Here is a 17,991-nt window from a genome sequence, read left to right on the forward strand (position 1 = left end):
GCAGGCTGCTGGGGACCGGAGCGGTTTCCCTGCCACAGGCAGGTGCAGAGCCATCCCCGCTGGACTCGGGAGGTGCCCTGGCATCTGTCACAATTCCTTGCATGTCCCAGCATAGCTCCAGACCCAAAACATTTCTCTGGATTCAGTCTGCGAATTCTGATGAAATAGTCAAAGCTCAGAGGAACATAATGCGAGCCGTGCGTCTGCCTAGAACCACAGGGCGCCTCTGCTCCCACCGCTCACCTCACCAGCTCACCCATCCCAGTGGACACCCAGCCACAGAATCCTTTGGGGCAGAAGGAGACATCGGAGCTCAGGCAGAGCTGGTAACAGCCCTGAGCAACGGCTGCCCCATTGCTCCAGCAAGCACTCCAGCTGTTTGTCAGAGGCTCTTATTTCCTGAGTAAGGGGGGAACCAGAGCTGGGAACTGGTATTTGGAAGTTAAACATGCGAACTGGGATGCAGAAGAGCCCTGCAGAGCAGAGCAGAAAGCAGAGTCTCTCCACAGTGAGGGTGCAGGAGTGGCAGTGGCAGCAGTGCCAGGTCACCACTGCACATCTGCCCCAGCCCCGGCAGCTCTGCGGCTCTGCGTTTGCCCCACCTCTCCGCACAAGACACGCGCTGTCCACGGAGCGAGGGGAAGGAGACCAAGGCCCCCGTGCTTGGGTAGTTGGGAAAATCCAGCTCCACAAACGTGGACCTTGTGTATATTTACCTCCTGCGTAGCTGCACTCTTTCTGTCCTACAACATCCACGAGGGGAAAGAGACCTCAGCGAAAGGAACAGCCACCCTCCTCTCTGCATCCTGCCGAGCTCCCCAGCTCCGCACCAGCTGGCTGGGATACTAAGCTCTTCCCACTAAAGACAAGGCAGCACCGCCAGCATCACTCATAGTGTGTTTAATCAGAGCCACCTCTTTAAGAGGACTGCGTGAATGAAAGCTGACAGTCCTGAATTGCAGCGCTACAAGCGGAGGGAATCCAGGCTGCCTGGCTCCGTTTGTTGCACAAACAGGCGAAAGGAGAACCGTGATCCTTGCAGAGAAGCAAAGCTGGGCATCTCTGGGGACTCAACCCTGCCTCCCTTACTGATCAGTTCTGCCACAGCAGAAGCAGCAAGATTCCAGCCTGCTTTCACCTGTGAAAGTCCTCTTCAAGGAGCCCTTTGCCCACAACACGGCTGCCAGCACAGCAAACGCCTGTCGCTCCCACTGTGCAACCGCCAACACAGGGGAGTTGGAGCCGAGGGGCTGACTTTGCCACCTCCTTACAGAGGCACAGGTGGCTCCAGAGCTGCCTGAATGTAGGGAAGCCGGCAGCCCCATCCGCCCGGCCATCATCCCCTTGGGAGGGGGCCATGCCCCTAGTAAATGCCGTAGGTGGGCTCCTCGCTGTCTCGGTATCTGCCCAGGTACCTCAGCGGCTGGTGGCGTGGGAACTTCAGCTGTGGAGGATGGTAAACAGGCGGCCGCACGAATTCAAACACAGGCCCCCTCATATCTGCAAGGGGTGATACAGAGCGTTAGTAACACGTCTCGGGTCCAAACGCCAGGCTCTTTCCTTCACCAGTGGGGGCCCTCAAGCCACAGCTGGTCAAGCACGCCAGGCTGAAGGCTTCTCTGTAACATTTTAAAAGGCTCATTCCAAATGGCCTTTTAGAGGTTGTTTCCTCAGACTGCTGAGAGTCTGGTGGAGGACGGCTCACGAATTACCCGTGCTGTGCTGCAACAGACCCTAGACAAGTGCCAGGACTAGGCACGAGCCTCCAGCCGCAGTTCGGTTCACTGCCCCTTCGCGTTTTGGGCCCGTCCAGCATCCCCGCACATTTCTTACTGAGCAGCTGATGGAAGACCCGGGTAACGGAGCTGTGCCACTGACACTGGAAAAACGCCAGCCCTGCCGGGGTCATTGCATCCTCGTGCTTTCTGTAGAAGTCAAACGTGCTAAAGGTTCACATCTTGAGGCTATAGCTGGAAATGGACGCAAACACAAGAGATCAGGCGAACCTCTTGTCCTGCAGCATCCTGGTAGGCAACTATTTCCCACATCATCCCAGAGTCTATACAACAGAGGTGGAAAAGGAAGTCCGCAAAAGAAACTCCCCCATCCCTTCTTGGTTGTACTCCACCCTTGGGGAGACCCAGGGGGTGAACGTGGCCCCCTTGAACAAGTCACGGAATATCCCGCAGTGCTCTGCCATGCGCTGTTTGTGGAAGGGGCCGCTGGTCTTCTCCCACTCCGCTCCAACTTCATCGAGGGGGATCAGCACTGCCGGGAGAGAGAAACGCTGCAGGAGGTGACCGGGACCCTGGTGGCCGGGACAGGTACGGGGTGGTGGGGCACCAACCAGCCTGGAGCCGTGCTGCTCTTTCCATCTCCGCATCCTGGTGGTTCTCCTGCAGGATCTTTTTCCTTTCCTTGACTTTCTTTGCCCGCAGCCTCTTCTCACCTGGCAGGCTGATGTCGGGCTTTGGGAAAGGCCCCGCGTCCCCATGAATGGAATGGCGCACACAGCCCCCGCGGCCCCGCAGCTCCGGGGATCGTGCACGGAACACAGTTTTAAAGAGAAGGAGGGCGCCGCAGCTGAGAAATGGGGTTCTTTATTCTCTGCTTTCCTTCCCGATGGGGGCACAGCGGCCCCCAGCGAGGACGAGAGGGGACGATGGCTCCCAGCTCAGCCTGAGCGCGGGGCAGTGCGGTGAGGTGCATTCCTCAGGCTCTCCAGGAAGAGATCCTCTTCCTCGAGGAAGCGGTGGTCCTGAGAAGGCATTGATGGAAGGGAGGGTCACCGTGAGGGGCGGGGGTGGGACACAGCCCTACCCAAGTCCAGCAGAGCTGCCTTCTCCCACGCAGGCTGGAGGAGGGGGCAGCCCTGCTGAGCCTAAGGCATTATCCATGAACCCCAGACAAGCTGCAAGGATCCTCCCATCCTCGCTGCTGGAATCACCCCTCCAGGCGCCCATGGCTCCTGCCAGCCTAGGAACGGTCGTGGCAGACACCCACCCTGCGGCTCCAAGGCTCGGATCAGGCTTCCCCCAGCCCTGCTCCCACCCAGCCGCTTTGAAGCCCCCTCCAGCCCCATCTCCTCACCTGCAGGGCGCTGTACTTCAGCAGGGTGATGTAGAACTCCATGGAGCCAGCCACGGCCAGGGTTTCCCTGCTCCTCCCCAGGTTGTGCCGAGGGAGCGTCCCGAGAGGAGGCGGAAAGTCTGGAAGAACCCCCCTGCTGTACGGTGCCGCTGCTGCTGGGGGAAATGCAGATGGACACATCAGAGCATCCCTTTTCCAGCTGCCTGCGTGCCCCTGCAGCAGGGTCCTCCCCAACCTCCCAGTGAAAACGGGCCTTAACCCAGCTGCCTGTCCCATGCTGCCCACCCTCCTCGTGCTCCTGGTACCGCCCCAGTTCAGAGAGCTCGGCTGAGCTCTTTCTGAGGACGGGGAGGCCAACTCACAGCTGAGGTTTACGTACTGGGAACTAAAATAGCCCCTAGAAACACCACGAGCGTCCCAGTGCAGCTGCCCCCCAGCCTGTCCCATCCCACAGCAGCATACAGGAAGCCTTACACAGTGTGGAGAGGCCTTTCACAGGGGCACTGAGGTCCTGCTCTGCGGTAGGCAGCATCGCAGGGTTGCTGGGCAGATCCTCACATAGCTTTTGGAGCTGTTGCCTCTGGTAAGCCATGCTCAGCTGGTCCTGCCCCATCCCCAGGAGAAAGGAGAGAGAGAAGCTCTCGGCAAAGGTTCAGGTCTTTGGCACGGTGGCCCCAGGCCGAGATGGGCAGGTGAGGGGGTATTTGCCTCATGCAGATGCTGTTCCTGCTGCTTCAAGTGCTGCTGCATGACCTGCAGCCTGCCCTGCTGCTCCGACTCCATCCTGCACGCTTCCCGCAAGGCTCTCTCCCCTTGGTCATACTTCTGGGATGAGAGCTGCAAGGCAGAGCGGCTGGGGATGGAGACCCTCGCTGCAGCAGGGCTCCTTTGTGCATCCCCTCATTCCCATCCTGGGACAGGATTAGGATTCATAACTTCGGGAGGGGTGTGAAACCCTAGTTTTGCTGCCAGCCTGTGTACAGCTGTGAACTACAAGCACAGATGCTGCACTTACGTTGGTCATGCTTTTAATCTTCTCTTCCTGCTGCTGGATGCGCAGTGCAGACCTGTTCACCTTCTCCTTCTCCAGCCTCAGCTCCCGCCAGGCCTCATCCAGCAGCTCCCTGTCCCTTGCCAGCTGCTCCTCCTTGGCTTTCAGCTCACGGCTCCAGATCTTCAGGTCTGCCTGCTCCTAGGATGGGTATGGGGGAAACTGAGGTGTTACCTGCACACCATCCCGCGTTTTGCCAAGTGATGGCAGAGATCTGCCCTCGTTGAGTTTCTAGCGTGTGCCAGTTCAGAGTCAGAGCAAAACCACCAAGCAGTGCCCTCACTCACCCACAGAGAGGTTTTACTGAACCCACCACGGGGGTTTCCTCCTTCCAGACTTTCAACAGAAGCAGCCTCGCCTGGTCTGGCTGCCCGGACTCCTCCCAGGCAAAGGGGAGGGACAGAGACAGAGACGACTGATGCTTCAGTCAGCAGCTAAAACGGTCTGGTGGAGGCTGTTCCTGGAGCAGCCCGATTCTCACCACCTCCAGTGAGTCTCCGTGTTAAACATCTAAAGGCAGTGCTAAACACCTGCCCTGTGGGCAGGACCCACTCGGGAGCCTTCCAGGCACTGCTGGAGGCCATGGGAAGGGGCTCCACGGCAGTACCTTGGCCAGGCTCAGGATGGTGCCCTCTCTCTGGGAGTGCATCTGCAAGGTGCGCTCCGTTTCACGCTCCATCCACTGCCTGCTCAGCTGCTGCTGGGTGCGAAACTCGGCCCACTCCGCTGCCAGCTTCCGTCGTTCCTCCGAGCACTTCTGCATCCCTGACTTTTGCTCCTCCAGCAAAGCACTCTGGAGAGTCACAAGAGAGGGACAGAGAAAGCACTGAGTCCCACCCACTGCTGGTTTTTTCTCCTTAAACCCATCGCTGCCACACCACATCCCGAGGCTGGTTCAAGCTGTGGCGCCTGGCATGAACCTGCATGGGGGGATCTGGCCCTGCACTCCTCGGGATGCATCGTGCACACACATGAGTGGGTGTGGGACTGAGGAGGCCGAGGGTAGAAGGATGCCACAGCCCAGCACCCACACGCTGCAGTGCAGCCCCAGTCAGACTCTGGTCACAGCCAAAGCACCTGCAGATGTCCACCCACCTCACCTTTGCCCTCTCCAGCTCTGCTCGTTCCATGGAGAGCTGCTGGGTCATGATTCGCCACTGCTCCTCCAGCGAGTGCTGCAGTGATTCCACTTTGGATTGCTCTGCTGTTGCCCTCCATCGCTCCTACATCAGAAACAGAGAAAGAGAGATGTCACTCACAGGCTCTGGGCCAGGGATCTTCAGTGGGGAAGACACACACCCCATTCCCTGACAGGAGGGCTGACCCGGGCAGAGGACACAGCGTGGGCTCACCTGTTCCAGCAGCCGAGTCTGCTCGCCCAGCCTGCTCTCCATTCTGGCAATCACCTCCTGCAGCCGGCTCCGCTCCTCCTCCATGTCCCTCTGCTGCTGTGACATCCAGTCCTGGAGCACTGGGGAGAGACAGCAGCAGCACTGTAAGCACGAGGCAGGAAAGCCCCTCTGCCCACACCACTGTCATGGATAAGCTGCATCCGTTTGTGTCATCACACTCGGCACAGCCCCAGGACATCAATTTGTAAGAGGGAGACCCCGAGATGCAGTGACCAAGGCAGACAGGGCTTTGCCAGCCTGAGCTCCCAACCTCTGGCTGACTCAGAGCCCAACCTTCTCCCCGTCTTCTAGATGCCCCCAGCCTCAGCACGGGGGACCCCGCAGCCATTTCGGCACAGGGGAATGGCAGATGTACCCTTGAGCTGCTGGTCGCGATGTTGTGCCCCCAGGGCCAGCTCCTGGGAGGTACTGTGGTGCATGGCCTCCACCTTGTGCAAAAGGTTGTGCAGGTCACTGGAGAACTTCTCCATCTGCTCAGTGACGCCATTCAGAGACCTGCGGAGAGGAGCGAGGGGAAGGTCACCCCTGTGGGACATGCGTCGTCTCACTGCGATAGAGAGGGGGGTAAGCAGAGGGCCAAAGGCTGGGCAGACAGCACAGAGATAGAGCTGCTGCTTAGGGGAGTCACGACAAATATGAAACAGCTCAGCATCCCTGGAGGCAGTGCGTGGGAGACGGGATGGCCCCCGCTCCTCCTGAGGTCCGAGGCTGGTTCCTTGTAGGACAGGGAACATCGTGGCCTGGGACCAACAAGGGGATATGACACCGGCTGCTGGTACCTGGCGTGCGAAGCAGCACTAGTCACTGTGTCGATCTCCTGATCTTTCAGCTGCTTCAGCCGCTGGAGCTGCTCTTCATGGTCTTTGCGCATCTCTTGGACAGAAACCCTGTGGGACATGGGGAAGGAGCCCACCAGGGGCCGTCACAAAGTGGTGCTCCCTGTGACGGGCACCACGGGAGAGGCTTGGTCGTGGGGCTGAGAACCAGGTCCCAGGAGCTGAGCTGGCACAGCAGTCTGCCATGCGGCACCCCGCTGGCAGGCATCCACATTTGGGATGGCCACATTTGGGGGTTACAGGCTTCTCTGCCAAAAACCGATTTCTCACTGACCCAAACTCAGTGGATAGCAGTGACTCGCTGACCTAAATAAAAGGGATTTAGGGGAGATAAAACACGGGGTTCAGCATCTTTCAAAATACAATGCATTCCCTCTGAAATGATGTCTCCAGCCAGATCTCCCTGGCAAATCCCACATTCCAAAAGCCACGGGGAGCTGCCCACAACCCAGTGCTTCTGGATTTTTCCTATCACCATGGCCCTGTTCCCTGGTTCCATCACTAGAAAAGGGTATTTAGGGTATTTAGCCCCACGTGTGTGCTGTTCTCACCTCTGCAGTTCCCGCAGCCGCTCCAGCTCCAGTGCGCTCTGCTGCTCCAGCGTGGCGAGGCGTTGCTGGTGCTGTGCCACTAGTTCCGCTCGTGCCTGCTCTGCATCCCGGCTCTGCGATAGCAGCTGAGCCACCAGCTGCTCCTTCTCCTGCCGCAGCCGCTCCTCCCGCTGCCCGTAGGTCTCCTCCATCACCTTCACCCGGCTCCTGCCCGGAGAGAACCCGCAGGGTGTCTCGGCACGGGAGAGGTGTTGCTTTCATGGCAGTATGGCATTCTCTACCCCGGGGGCACACAAGGATTTAGGAGCAGATCGGTGTTGCTGTGTGAGTGGGGAAGCTGAGGCACGGAGTGCATCTTTCTCTGCAGTCTGAGCCCTCTGTTGCTGCCCAGAGCGGTGGCCTGGAGATGTACTGGCAATGGGACTGCCCCCTCCTCTTTGTCCCCCACAGGACAGCATTGTCAGGAGTACGGCCCTACACCGGCTCACCCGTGGGGCCACGCTCTGCCCTCGCTAGCTTCGCACTGACATGTCTCTGTGCCTCCCGCCCTAGGGACAGATTTGGGAAGTGCCCCATCTCTCCCAGCCCAGGAGAGGTGGACAGGGCTGTAGGCAAGGATCTGGCAGAGAAGGGGAGCACAGCTAAGAGCCTGGTACCTGTGGGCACTCTCGAGGAGTTCTAGGTCCTCGCGGTGCCGCTGCTGGAGACTCTCCAGCAACAGTCTGTGCTGCGCCTGCTCCAGCTTCAGTGTCCGGACCTGACGGGTATGCAGGGAGAAGGTCTTTGTGCTGCCCTGGGGACAGAGCTCCCACAGCAGCACTTGGCGGCCACAGGCAACTCCGGACAGGGAAGTTTCTCCTCTCCCGTCACTCGGATGCAGTTCAGAGTGACTCCCGTGGGGTCACCATGGTCCCCATCCAGCAGGCGATGGGGCTCACCTGGCTTTCCAGCTCTGCCACACGGGCCTGGGTGCTGAGCAGTGCTGCCTGACAGCCGGATGCATCCTCATAGAGCTGGGGTGCGGGAAACCTCAGCCGCCTTTCCTGTAGCGAGCCCAGGGCTGAGGACACTGCCTGAGGGGGTGGAAAGAGAAGATTGAGGCCCTTCAGGATCAGTGGCTACAAGCCCCCCCCGAGGGGGCACACGCCTCACCTGCTGCTGCGGGACAGCCTGGAGATGTGCCCGAGGGGTGCCCACCTGCGGAGACACAGGGATGCTCTCAGGGAGGCAAAGCCCTGGGAGAACACCTCCTCCGAGCCTGGGAATGGCGATCCACCCCCAGCCTACTGCAGTCCTCCTCTACCCTTCCACAGCCCAGCCTCGCTGCTGGCCTGGGTCTCAGGTGATGCTCAGCAGCCCCTACTCCAGACACAAATGTCCCTCCTGTGGGGACGAGGATAAGACAATGAGTCCTCTGGGAGACAGTGTGTATCCTTCCATGAGGGCAGGGCAAGGAGGCACAGCTGGATGAGAAATGGAGGCTTCAAAGACCAAGCAAGAGCCGCCCTCTCTGTCAAAGGCTTCGATGCCCCTTCAGCTGTCTAGAAACAATCTCAGAGCATCTTCACTACCATACCGGAGAAAACCAGTTGAAATATAAAAGTCCTTTATCCAAAGACTGGAGCCTTTGCTATCTAATTAATGTAATACAGAGAGGTGTGGGGAGCTGAGTAAATGCTGCTCAGGCCATGCAGAGCTGTAACAACACAGCACTCACAAAGCACACATAGCACATGCGCTTTGGCCTGATAAATACAACTTGTGGTATCTCAGGGCTCTCCAAACACACTGCCTCCGCGAACATGGGCTCCCAGAGATGCAAAGCAGGGCCCACCCTTCCTCCTTCCGAGGGAGCAGGGAGAGATGCCAGTAAGCCGGCAGGGAAGGGCTCACAATCACCTTCCTGATCCAACACCTCTTGAGGGCACAGACCCACCTGAGAGCTCGGCGTCTCCTGCTCTCCTAGGATCAGGGCTGTGGGGACTGAAAATTGAACAAGTCTGTAACTCAGATATGGCAATGGGAACCATCCCCTCCCAGAAGGATAAGGGCCTGGGTCTCCTGGGCAGTGTGAGCAGCGTCCTGCTCTGCTCCACTGGCTGGTGATGGGGACAGAGGGTCAGACAGGTCCACACCTGCACCCCGACCCCACACACAGTGGTGGGACTGCTCTGCAAAGGAAGTCTGGAGGCAAAGCACAGCTCCTCCTCCATCTGCACCAGCTAGGGAGGAGGCTGGGTCCCCTAAGCCACTTTCAGTGGCCTCTGAACTGGTTCACACTCAGCCCTGGCCAGGAGGGCTCTTCCAGCACACAGCACCGGCGGGAGAAGTTTGGGGGCAGCAGCAGGGAAGGGGAAGAGAGACAGGACAGCGCGAACTTACGCCCACCCAGCAAGTTCCGTTTAGCCCTCTGAAAGCCCAAAGGCAGCTCAGTGCACCCCACTACGGCATCCCCACCACACCATGAGATGAGGATGGTGGGATCCTGCATCCTGCTCTGACAATGGCTGGTCAAAGCCTGGGCAGCATTCACACAGCCAATGCTGCAGCTCCTGCTGCCCAAATTGCATAACCACACAAAACTCACCGAGTGCACTGGCGTCTCTGGAGGGAACCTTGTTTGCAGCCTCTGACGGGTGAGCTGGGGCTGCTTTTGGGGTGCTGAGCCAGGGGATTGGCTGCCTGCCAGGGCACAGAGACAGAAGTGATGCACAACAGTATCACAGCTCAGGGAAAGGTGCACAGACATCATCCTGCTTGGCATTTCCTTAAGTTTAAAGCTTACTGTCCCTCTGCGATCAAACAGGTAAGAGCCCACCGATCCTTCAGAGCTGCATTCCCTCCCAGTTAGAGGTCCCAGACCAAAGCCATCACAGCTGGCTGCCAGCTCTCCCTGTTCCCCCATCTTGCCCACACCGCTGCCTTCTGCAGGACTGTGGAGGATGCCCAAAAGGCGAAGGAGGTGGAGGCCGTACCCGGAGCCGTCTGCAGTCGCTACCTTCTCCTGCGAGGCAGCTGCCTGCTGCGGGGCTCCTGCGGAGGCGGCCATCTGCCTGCAAGCAAAAAGCGCCCTATGTGGGAGAGCCCATTCCCTTTCCCTGGGCAGCGTCTGCTCTGGCTCACACCTCCTGCCCTTTAAACACAGCTGCATGTCTGCAATTCGCTACTGAGTCCCATTCATTGCACGAGTCTGAACCTGTGTCAGTGTAAACCCAAACTGGAGGAGGTGGTTTGCCTGGAACTAAGAGGAGTGAAGGGGCAATGAAGGCAGGAATGAGGAGCACAGTGGGAGCCCGTGGGGATGCACTGATCCAGCACAGCTCTGCAGGAGCTGAGGCAACTGCAGCCATGACTAGAAGGAGAGCCCTGAGGTGTAAGGGGTCCACAAACTGGATCAGTGGGAGAAAGCCTTGTGTTATTGCTCCAGCCTGAAACAAGATACTGCTTCAAATTAATTTGTGAAACCCAAGCCAAGGGCTGTCAAGAGGTCCTGCTGGCACAGCTAAGCGTGGAGCAGACGAGCATGCTGCGACCATCAACCAAGCCTTTACCTGATGGGAGAGTGTGGATCCAGCTCTTTGCCTTGGGCCTCCGAGGGCTCGGCACTTCTCTCCTGGGCCCGTGCCTTTGCCTCTGCCTGGGCTTTCTTGCGAGACAAGGCAGCCGTCAGCCAGCTCTCCTCCTCCACTGGGCTGGGTTTGGTTGCTGCTTGCTCTGCAGCTGGGAGCGGGCTGGTGGGGCTGGGGTCGCTCGCTGCAGGACTGGCCTTCGCTGGAGACGGAGGCTCCGAATCCAGAAAATCCTTGTCTTTCAAACCCAGCCAGTCGCCTCCAGTCCTGCTGCCCTGCACAGGGCTCCTGCTTGCAGGAGGGGGTTTGGAGCGTGGCTCTGGTTTTGGTTCGCTGCTGTTCTCAGCTGAAAACCTCCTGCAAGGAGAGGCAGTCTCACACCTCCCTGCAAGCGGACCCCATCCGTGAAGGAACCTCACCCTCTCCACTGCAGGGGCACCGCGGCCAGAGCAGACACACGCAGCATCGTACCTTACAGACGGCCTCCTCGCCGGCCGGTGCTTCACTGTCGAGGCCACTGAGGGCTGGTAAGCTCCAAAGACAAAATCCTCCTCCTTACAACCCTCTTCCTTCTCTGCTCAGACAAGCAGCCTGCAGTTAGCACCCACAGGAGCAGCCAGCTGCAAAGACACCGGCTCTCCTCCTCCCCTGCAATTCCCACTGGGATCACTGTCTCTGGGAAAACACAGAGTAGCTGGGAAAAGTGCCTTTTTGTTGGGAATCAGCCCATGACAGGAGGCAATTGAGTTATGGCTACGGTGCGAACGCTCCCAGGCTGCCTCGAGGGCAGAGGACACCACTTTTGCATCAGTCTCCTTGCCCCTGCGCTCACCAGGAGCCCCTCAGCAACCCTGCCCACACCACAGAAAGAGTCTTTCCCCTGCAAGGGCATCAGAAACCAATCCCGTTCTCCCAGGCGAGTGCTGCCACCCCTGTAGCCCCGCTCAGCATCCCTGGCTGTGCTCACCTGGCTGCTTTTGGCACTTCTTATCCAGTTGGAACTCTTTACGGTCTCCCATGACTGACTGTTCCAGGACTTTGGCCATGGAGCCTCGTCCCAGCAACTCGTCCAGCTTGGAGCGGGCTGGCCGCAGCTCCTCTCTGTTGGGGACACAGTGGCAGATGGGTTCCTCCAAGAGGCAGGGCTGCCCCTTGTCACACAGCTTTGCCAGGGTGCTCTAGCAAACAAGCCTGCTTTGCACATTTCTGGGACCCAGAGGCTCCAGCAGCCCCAACTCAGCACGGTGGCACCATCAAAACACACAAGCCCTCCCCTGCTTTACTCCCGCTGTCTCTTCATTGCACTTACTCTTCCGCCTTCTTTCCCTGCTGCCCATCTCCCTTCAGGCCACTGTCAAGCCCCAGCATATTCAGCAGGTCGTCACCATCCTCTTCAAACGTGAACTCCCGCCTCCTCCTCCGGACAGGGGTCGCGGTGTGCAGGGGTGTCTGGGGTGGCTCTGTGGATGGGTCACACGTGGCAGGGTTTGAGCAGGAAGGGTTGGGTTTTTAGCAACAGATCAAAGCAGCCCTGCCTGCTCTTATCTCTCAGGTCCTTTAACAACATTATTTCTAAACAACTCTTTTCAGTAAGCAATTGTCACAGCAAGTGACAAAGTGACAGTGCACCACTGCCTGGTCTGCAGCCACACACCCATTGATGGAACACTGCTGGGTGTCGCTCACACCAGGGTTTTACTCAAGGAGCTTTCTAGCTCACAAGTTTCCAGTGAGGTTGTTCCCGGCCCCCTTCCCCTAAGAGGTCCCGCTGCAGCCATGTGCCTTAGTCCTTGCTCTAACCCACCAGCTGCTACTTGTGTCCATCTCTGCAGCAGAGCGGGTTTCTTGGGGTGAATGGTGATTTTAGGGGACTATCAGACCCACTGGCATTCCTGCTGCAGGAACAAGAGGGCTGAGGGCCTGTAAGACAGCCACAATGCAGCTGGATCCAACCGGGAGGTGCCCCAGTTGGGCTTTGGTGTGGACTAGTGATGCTCTCACCCGCCCCAATCCTGATCCAGAAAACTTGTTCTCATTTAGCAGCGTCTAAAATGGGCTGGATGAGATCAAAGGTAAGATAGGAGCCCCCATTCCCAGAAAAGAAAGGTCAGTTCTGTAACCTGGGGTACATGGGAAATAGGAAGCACCCAGTGAGCTGCGTTGCAATGAACCCCATTACCACAAGCGACCACACTGGTTAACAAAAGACGGGACTATGTGGCTTTCAGTTCAATGTTTGGACATCACACAAACTAATCCAGGCTGCCGATTCATTTAATACAAAGAGGAAGCATTGAGCAGCCCTGTTTACCCTTCTCTTTGCTCCGCTCTGTTTTTCTCTCAGAGATGCTTTTAGCGCCTGTTGGGGCTGGCTTGTTGGGAGCATCCCGCTCCTCGTCAGATAAGTGTTCTACCAAAGGATCACGTGAATTTGAGAATCACCCCATAGGGGCAGGAGAAGTGAATAATATTGACAACCACCAAAATAAAACAAAACCAACGTTATTTAGAACTGTTCTGAGCAAAGCCAAGCACCGCTCCCCGCCGTGTGCATGAGGGGACAGGAGCCCAAAGCCATGAACGCAGGTTTTGTAGGGACCTGTGTGATACCCTGGAGTTTCCCTGAACTTCAGACACTCAAGAACTACACTTCTGTTCATTTTTGCCATATATCTTTCTCCTAGAAGAAAATAATTCAAAATTTGGATGTTTTAACACTTGAACATTGTTTAGGCAAAGAAAAATGGGAGAAAAAAAGCCCACCTAGATCCCCTACAGTCCATTAGTGATTTTAACAGATGTGGATCTTGAATACAGAGCAGGCTTTGACAACCAGACCCCAGGTGTCAGGACACCAGACTCCCTGCTTGGAAGTGGGACAGACTCCTCTTTGATCCGAAGGTATCCAAGTGCTACGGAGTCATTGAAAACCAAAGCGCAGGTGAAAAAGCAAACGTGCTCAGGACTCATCCCCCAGCTCTGTCGTGGGGACAGCCTCAAAGAGCTGTCATTTTTTTCTCTTTCGGTCACCTTTACGGGATTAGATTTGCACTGGCATGGCAGGGGGGGAGGACTCTTTCTCATTAACCAGCCAAGGTTTCAGTTAACAGAGGGGGCAAGACACAGGCAGAAAGCAAGGGCAGAGCCTGCAGCTGCCCCCACACATCTTTGTGCTGACGTGAAGTGAGATTTAAGTTAAATTTCTTGTACTGTCGGGAAGCAGCAGGGGATGACAGTGGCTTCTCCTCCCTTGCAGGCGCAGGCTCTCCTGGAAGGAGACGCCACAGCGCTCAGAGACAAGTCCTGCAGAGACGCCCCCCTCCACCCGGCTGCAGGTCACTCTTTGGGTGGCAGCCCTCTAAAAGCCCATACTGTGACACAGAGTGCCCCTACAGCCCTACCTGGTGGGAATCCCTCTGCAGGGGCCTCCTGGCAAGCAAAGGAGAAAAAGGCCTGGGAAGAGCAGGGCACTTCGGGGAGGAGCATATCTTAAATGCAGTCCTTGCAGCTCTCCTTCCTCGCAGCCCACATCAGAAATGCTTTGCTGTACCGGGGAACGGGCAGCGGCGTTTGGTGGGAGACAGCCGTGTGGCCGTTGCTGCTGCTGCTGTCAGTGATGTTATTGCAGCATGGCAAGAGTCTGGGCCAGGGATCACCCAAGGGACCACTCATGACCAGAATAACATTCACCCAAAAGGGATCAGGAAAAGGATTTTAGAGAACAAATCCGCTTTTTGTTTCCTATCCCAGATAAAAATAACCCTTGCTCATTTGCAACCAGGCTGTGAAAGAAGAGTAGGACCTCATTTTTACCTTTCTCATGAGTTGGTGGTTTCCCAGCTCCTCCCAAGGAGTCGTGCTTCCCAGCACCTTTCACGCTTGTCTTCCGTGGCCCAGAACTGGGTTTCGATATTCCCAAGAGATCGGCTTCCATCTCCTCTATATCCTGCAAAGCAAGAGGACAAGGAGAGGCACAGGGTGAGAGCTGCTCCCCCCTTTGGAGGCCAGAGGCCAAGGCTGCAGCGCTGCTGGGGGCGAGGTCGGGGTGCTGATGCGCTCACCTTCAGGGTCTGCAGCACAGCCTGTGCGTCCGCGTCGGAGGCACTGGATCCCTGCGTGCCAGGGAGGGGAGAGATCAGAGATGAGCACACTTTGGAAACCCCTCATCCCTTGCTCCAGCCCCTGCTTTTCCTCATTTTATGAGACGAAAGAACACATGACGACCTCCTTGTGGTGTCCTCACTGAAACCCCTCTGTGCCTCGATGCTTCTGCTGAGATCCTGCTTGCCTCTGGGATCAGTGTTAGGAGCATCCAAGGACCTTGCTTTAGCTGAGGGTCCTTCCTATGACACTTTATCCAACGGGTGCCCTGGCTTCGATCCGTGTCATCCAGAGCACCTGGAAGCCCCCCTCCCACCAGCCACCCACTCACCCACCCCACAGTGATGCCAGAAAGGGGTTACCTCTTCAGCCGCCTTCACGGATCATCCCTGATATCCCACTGATTCGGATGGGATGACACCAGGGCAAGCTTGGCTCAGCTCAGATCCAGCCCTCAGGACACCCAGGCTCTCTCTCGGAATTTGGGCTTACCTCTGCAGCTCCGGTGTCCTCTGCAGGGAGTTTGCTGATGAAATCATCCTTTAGAAAGGACCTGTGACACAAGCCTGGTGGTCAGCAGCACCGCACCAGGACTTGGCAAGGGCACAGGGAGACACAGGGGTGGGAGAAGGAAGGGACCACAGGGGCACACCCAGCAGCCGAACCACATAACATGGAAAATGCGTTTCAAATAGCACCAGGATGAGAGATGGCATCACTAGGACTGCTGTATTTAAGCGTCACTTGTTACAAGGGAGATTTACAGAAGATGGACGGGGCTGGGGGAACCCAACCCATGCAGGAAAGCTTCAGGCTCTGCGCTCCCGGCTCCCAAAGGCACCACAGATAACTCGCTTTCCCAGGCAAAGGAGAAGCTAAGGACGGGGCGGGCCAGAAGGACCTGGGGAGCACAGAGAGATCTCAAAGTGGGAGAGGCTGTGTCTGAAAGGCACTCACTTCTTGCTGGCCTGCACGCTAGTGCTCTGGGCCCTTCCACCCAGCTGGGAAGCTCTGGTGGGTTTAGCAGGGGCTTCATCTGGAAACAAAACAGGGAGAGATTAGGATATTAGACACAGGCGTAATCCTGGCCTAGGCACTCCAAAGGGGGATTTGCTGTCTTCTCATGGACCATAGAGTCTTATAACCAGAGACAACCTTTACTTTGCCTCCCCAAACTGACATCCAACCTATTCAGTGGCCTCTGACTCTGGGAAATCCTGCTCTCCGCTCTGCTCTCTGCTTCAACCCCCCCTCACCATTACAGCCCCTTAGGGATCAGCAGCTGCTGTACCAGCACCTCCTGCTCCCAGGAAGGGAGCAAGAACGCAAGGATGCTGCCCGCTTAACTGCAAAGGTTTACTTTACCGTCAGATCCCAGGAGGTCATCAAGGATGGCATCCAAAGAGCCTGAAACAAGACAAATTAGAGGTGTTGAGGCAGGTGAGCTCACCAAGCAGGTGCAGTTTAAACAGGGCTTGCTCTTTTGAGATGCCCCAGGAACAAAAGTTTGCCCTCAAGAGTCATCAGTGGAACCCTTGCTTGTCAGTCAAGGGAGAACTGCCAGGATACAATCCAGTACGTTGCAGATAAAAGATCCAGCTTCAGCTAGTCAGAAACAGGGTTTCTTTATCAAGCGAGCCAGCTGTGCTCCATTCCGTGAGTTGCTGCCCACCGGCAGCACGGAATCTGTGTGCCCCACGGTGCCCCAGAGACCCTGGGCAACCCTGAAAGCTCTGCTTCAGTGTCAGGGTGGGGAGCAGGTGAGGGGAGGAACTGAAATAAATGCATGCATTCTCCCCTGGATTTGGGAAAGCTCACAAGAAAGGAATACAACAGCCCAGAAGCAAATCCACTGGATGTGAGAGGTAGGTGAATATCCCTGGTTCAGGAACGACACTATGCACTCAGCTGCAGCTTTCAGACAAGGAACATGAATGTTTCAGTAGCCAGGACTGCTACCTGATCGCAGCATCCTCCTCCTCTGTCCCACACATTCCCAGCAGATCAAAGCACCCGCGCACAGCAAAAGGGAAGCGTGCAAGTGTACATACCGCCAAAATCTCTCTTGAGTTTTGCAGCCTATGGAGAAAGAGAAATTCCCTGGTTAGAAAACAAAGCAAGTCTGACCTGGACTTTCTCAAAACACTAATGCCAGAGGAAGGTTCCTCCAGGGAATCCCACAGGGAACCACAAAGCCACGCTGTTCAGAAAGCGGCCTGTGAGACACAGAGGAACCACTGAGATCCATACAACTGGAGAGACACTGGCGAGCACAGCCCGTCCAGCTTCCCAACAGAGGTGCCAGAGCATCCCACTGGGATTTCACAGGCAGCATCCCACTGTATCACACTCACCATGGCAGGATCCCAGCCTCCCCTTGCTCCAGCAAGTCCGTTTACAGATTCTCCCCACGTCCAGTTTGCAGGGGACCAACACCGCGGGTCACACTCACGTCAACCTCCTACCTGCAGGGAGAGGAGGAATTCTCAATCTGCCGCGAAACAAACTTCCCTGTCCCGCCCGGGGCCCCTCTGCCGCTCCAGCGAGAGGCTCTGTCTCCCGGTTCCCCAGAGCAGCCTCGAGCCCTGCGGCGGTTCACGTGGGGACCGGCACTGCGACACTGAGGAACCGCTCTGCAGATCCCGGGCGGGGACAAACCGCCCGCGCCGCGCCGGGAGCGGCTCCTGCCCTGCCCCGACCTGGAAAACGCCCGGGGGGGAGGGGAAGGGTCCGGAGCGCGCAGGGAATCGCGACAGGGGGAGCGAAACCGAAGCGGAGCCGGCGGCGAAGCGTTGCCCGCAGCTCCCGGGGGGGAGAGAGGAGCCGCTCATGCCGTTACCGCGGCGGCCGGAGCGTCCCGGACCCCGCGCGCAGCGACCGGTACCGCGGGCTGCCCCTGCCCCGCCCCTGCCCCCTGCCCCTGCCCCTGCCCCTGCCCCCTGCCCCCTGCCCCTGCCCCTGCCCCTGCCCCTGCCCCCTGCCCCCTGCCCCCTGCCCCTGCCCCTGCCCCTGCCCCCTGCCCCTGCCCCTGCCCCTGCCCCTGCCCCTGCCCCTGCCCCTGCCCCTGCCCCTGCCCCTGCCCCTGCCCCTTCCCCTGCCCCTGCCCCTGCCCCTGCCCCTGCCCCTGCCCCTGCCCCTTCCCCTGCCCCTGCCCCCTGCCCCTGCCCCTGCCCCTGCCCCTGCCCCTTCCCTGCCCCTGCCCCTGCCCCTGCCCCTGCCCCTGCCCCTGCCCTGCCCCTGCCCCTGCCCCTGCCCCTGCCCCTGCCCCTGCCCCTGCCCCTGCCCCTGCCCCTGCCCCTGCCCCTGCCCCTGCCCCTGCCCCTGCCCCTGCCCCTGCCCCTGCCCTCTGCCCCTGCCCCTGCCCCTGCCCCCTGCCCCTGC

The 17,991-nt window shown here is 58.1% G+C and overlaps 1 protein-coding gene across 9 annotated transcripts; it reads right to left on the minus strand.

Annotated features, from left to right (window-relative positions):
• Nucleotides 1-864: 864 nt before the first annotated feature.
• Nucleotides 865-17,517, minus strand: LOC128849285 (fas-binding factor 1 homolog). Of its 9 annotated transcripts, none has more exons than XR_008447309.1 (30): nucleotides 17,450-17,517; nucleotides 16,965-17,075; nucleotides 16,662-16,689; nucleotides 15,976-16,017; nucleotides 15,568-15,646; nucleotides 15,103-15,163; nucleotides 14,571-14,621; nucleotides 14,323-14,455; nucleotides 11,819-11,969; nucleotides 11,477-11,610; nucleotides 10,981-11,083; nucleotides 10,492-10,866; nucleotides 9,916-9,993; nucleotides 9,528-9,622; nucleotides 8,877-8,923; nucleotides 8,093-8,137; nucleotides 7,879-8,013; nucleotides 7,597-7,697; nucleotides 6,941-7,147; nucleotides 6,333-6,440; nucleotides 5,909-6,048; nucleotides 5,494-5,612; nucleotides 5,242-5,364; nucleotides 4,749-4,934; nucleotides 4,106-4,282; nucleotides 3,799-3,927; nucleotides 3,565-3,694; nucleotides 3,091-3,242; nucleotides 2,348-2,758; nucleotides 867-2,268 (listed from the first exon to the last, which is right to left on the minus strand). XR_008447309.1 is itself a non-coding variant. In XM_054050517.1 (29 exons), exons 2-29 carry the CDS (start codon nucleotides 16,965-16,967, stop codon nucleotides 2,675-2,677), a joined length of 3,216 nt encoding a protein of 1,071 aa, XP_053906492.1. In that variant the 5' UTR covers nucleotides 16,968-17,075; nucleotides 17,450-17,517; the 3' UTR covers nucleotides 867-2,674. The 9 variants fall into 9 exon arrangements, 7 of the variants coding, with proteins under 7 accessions (XP_053906495.1, XP_053906494.1, XP_053906492.1 ...); XR_008447310.1 differs by having other exon boundaries at nucleotides 868-1,500; nucleotides 1,834-2,758; XM_054050517.1 differs by having other exon boundaries at nucleotides 867-2,758.
• Nucleotides 17,518-17,991: the final 474 nt, after the last annotated feature.

Source organism: Cuculus canorus, chromosome 27 (assembly GCF_017976375.1).
Source record: "Cuculus canorus isolate bCucCan1 chromosome 27, bCucCan1.pri, whole genome shotgun sequence".
Taxonomy (NCBI): domain Eukaryota; kingdom Metazoa; phylum Chordata; class Aves; order Cuculiformes; family Cuculidae; genus Cuculus; species Cuculus canorus.

Excerpts from the sequence above, each read along its gene's own strand:
- LOC128849285 (XM_054050517.1), bottom strand. Across the intron at positions 9,994-10,491 it reads GATCCACACTCTCCCATCAG|GCAGATGGCCGCCTCCGCAG; the intron begins GTAAAGGCTTGG and ends TTTTGCTTGCAG. Across the intron at positions 7,698-7,878 it reads TGGCAGAGCTGGAAAGCCAG|GTCCGGACACTGAAGCTGGA; the intron begins GTGAGCCCCATC and ends CATACCCGTCAG.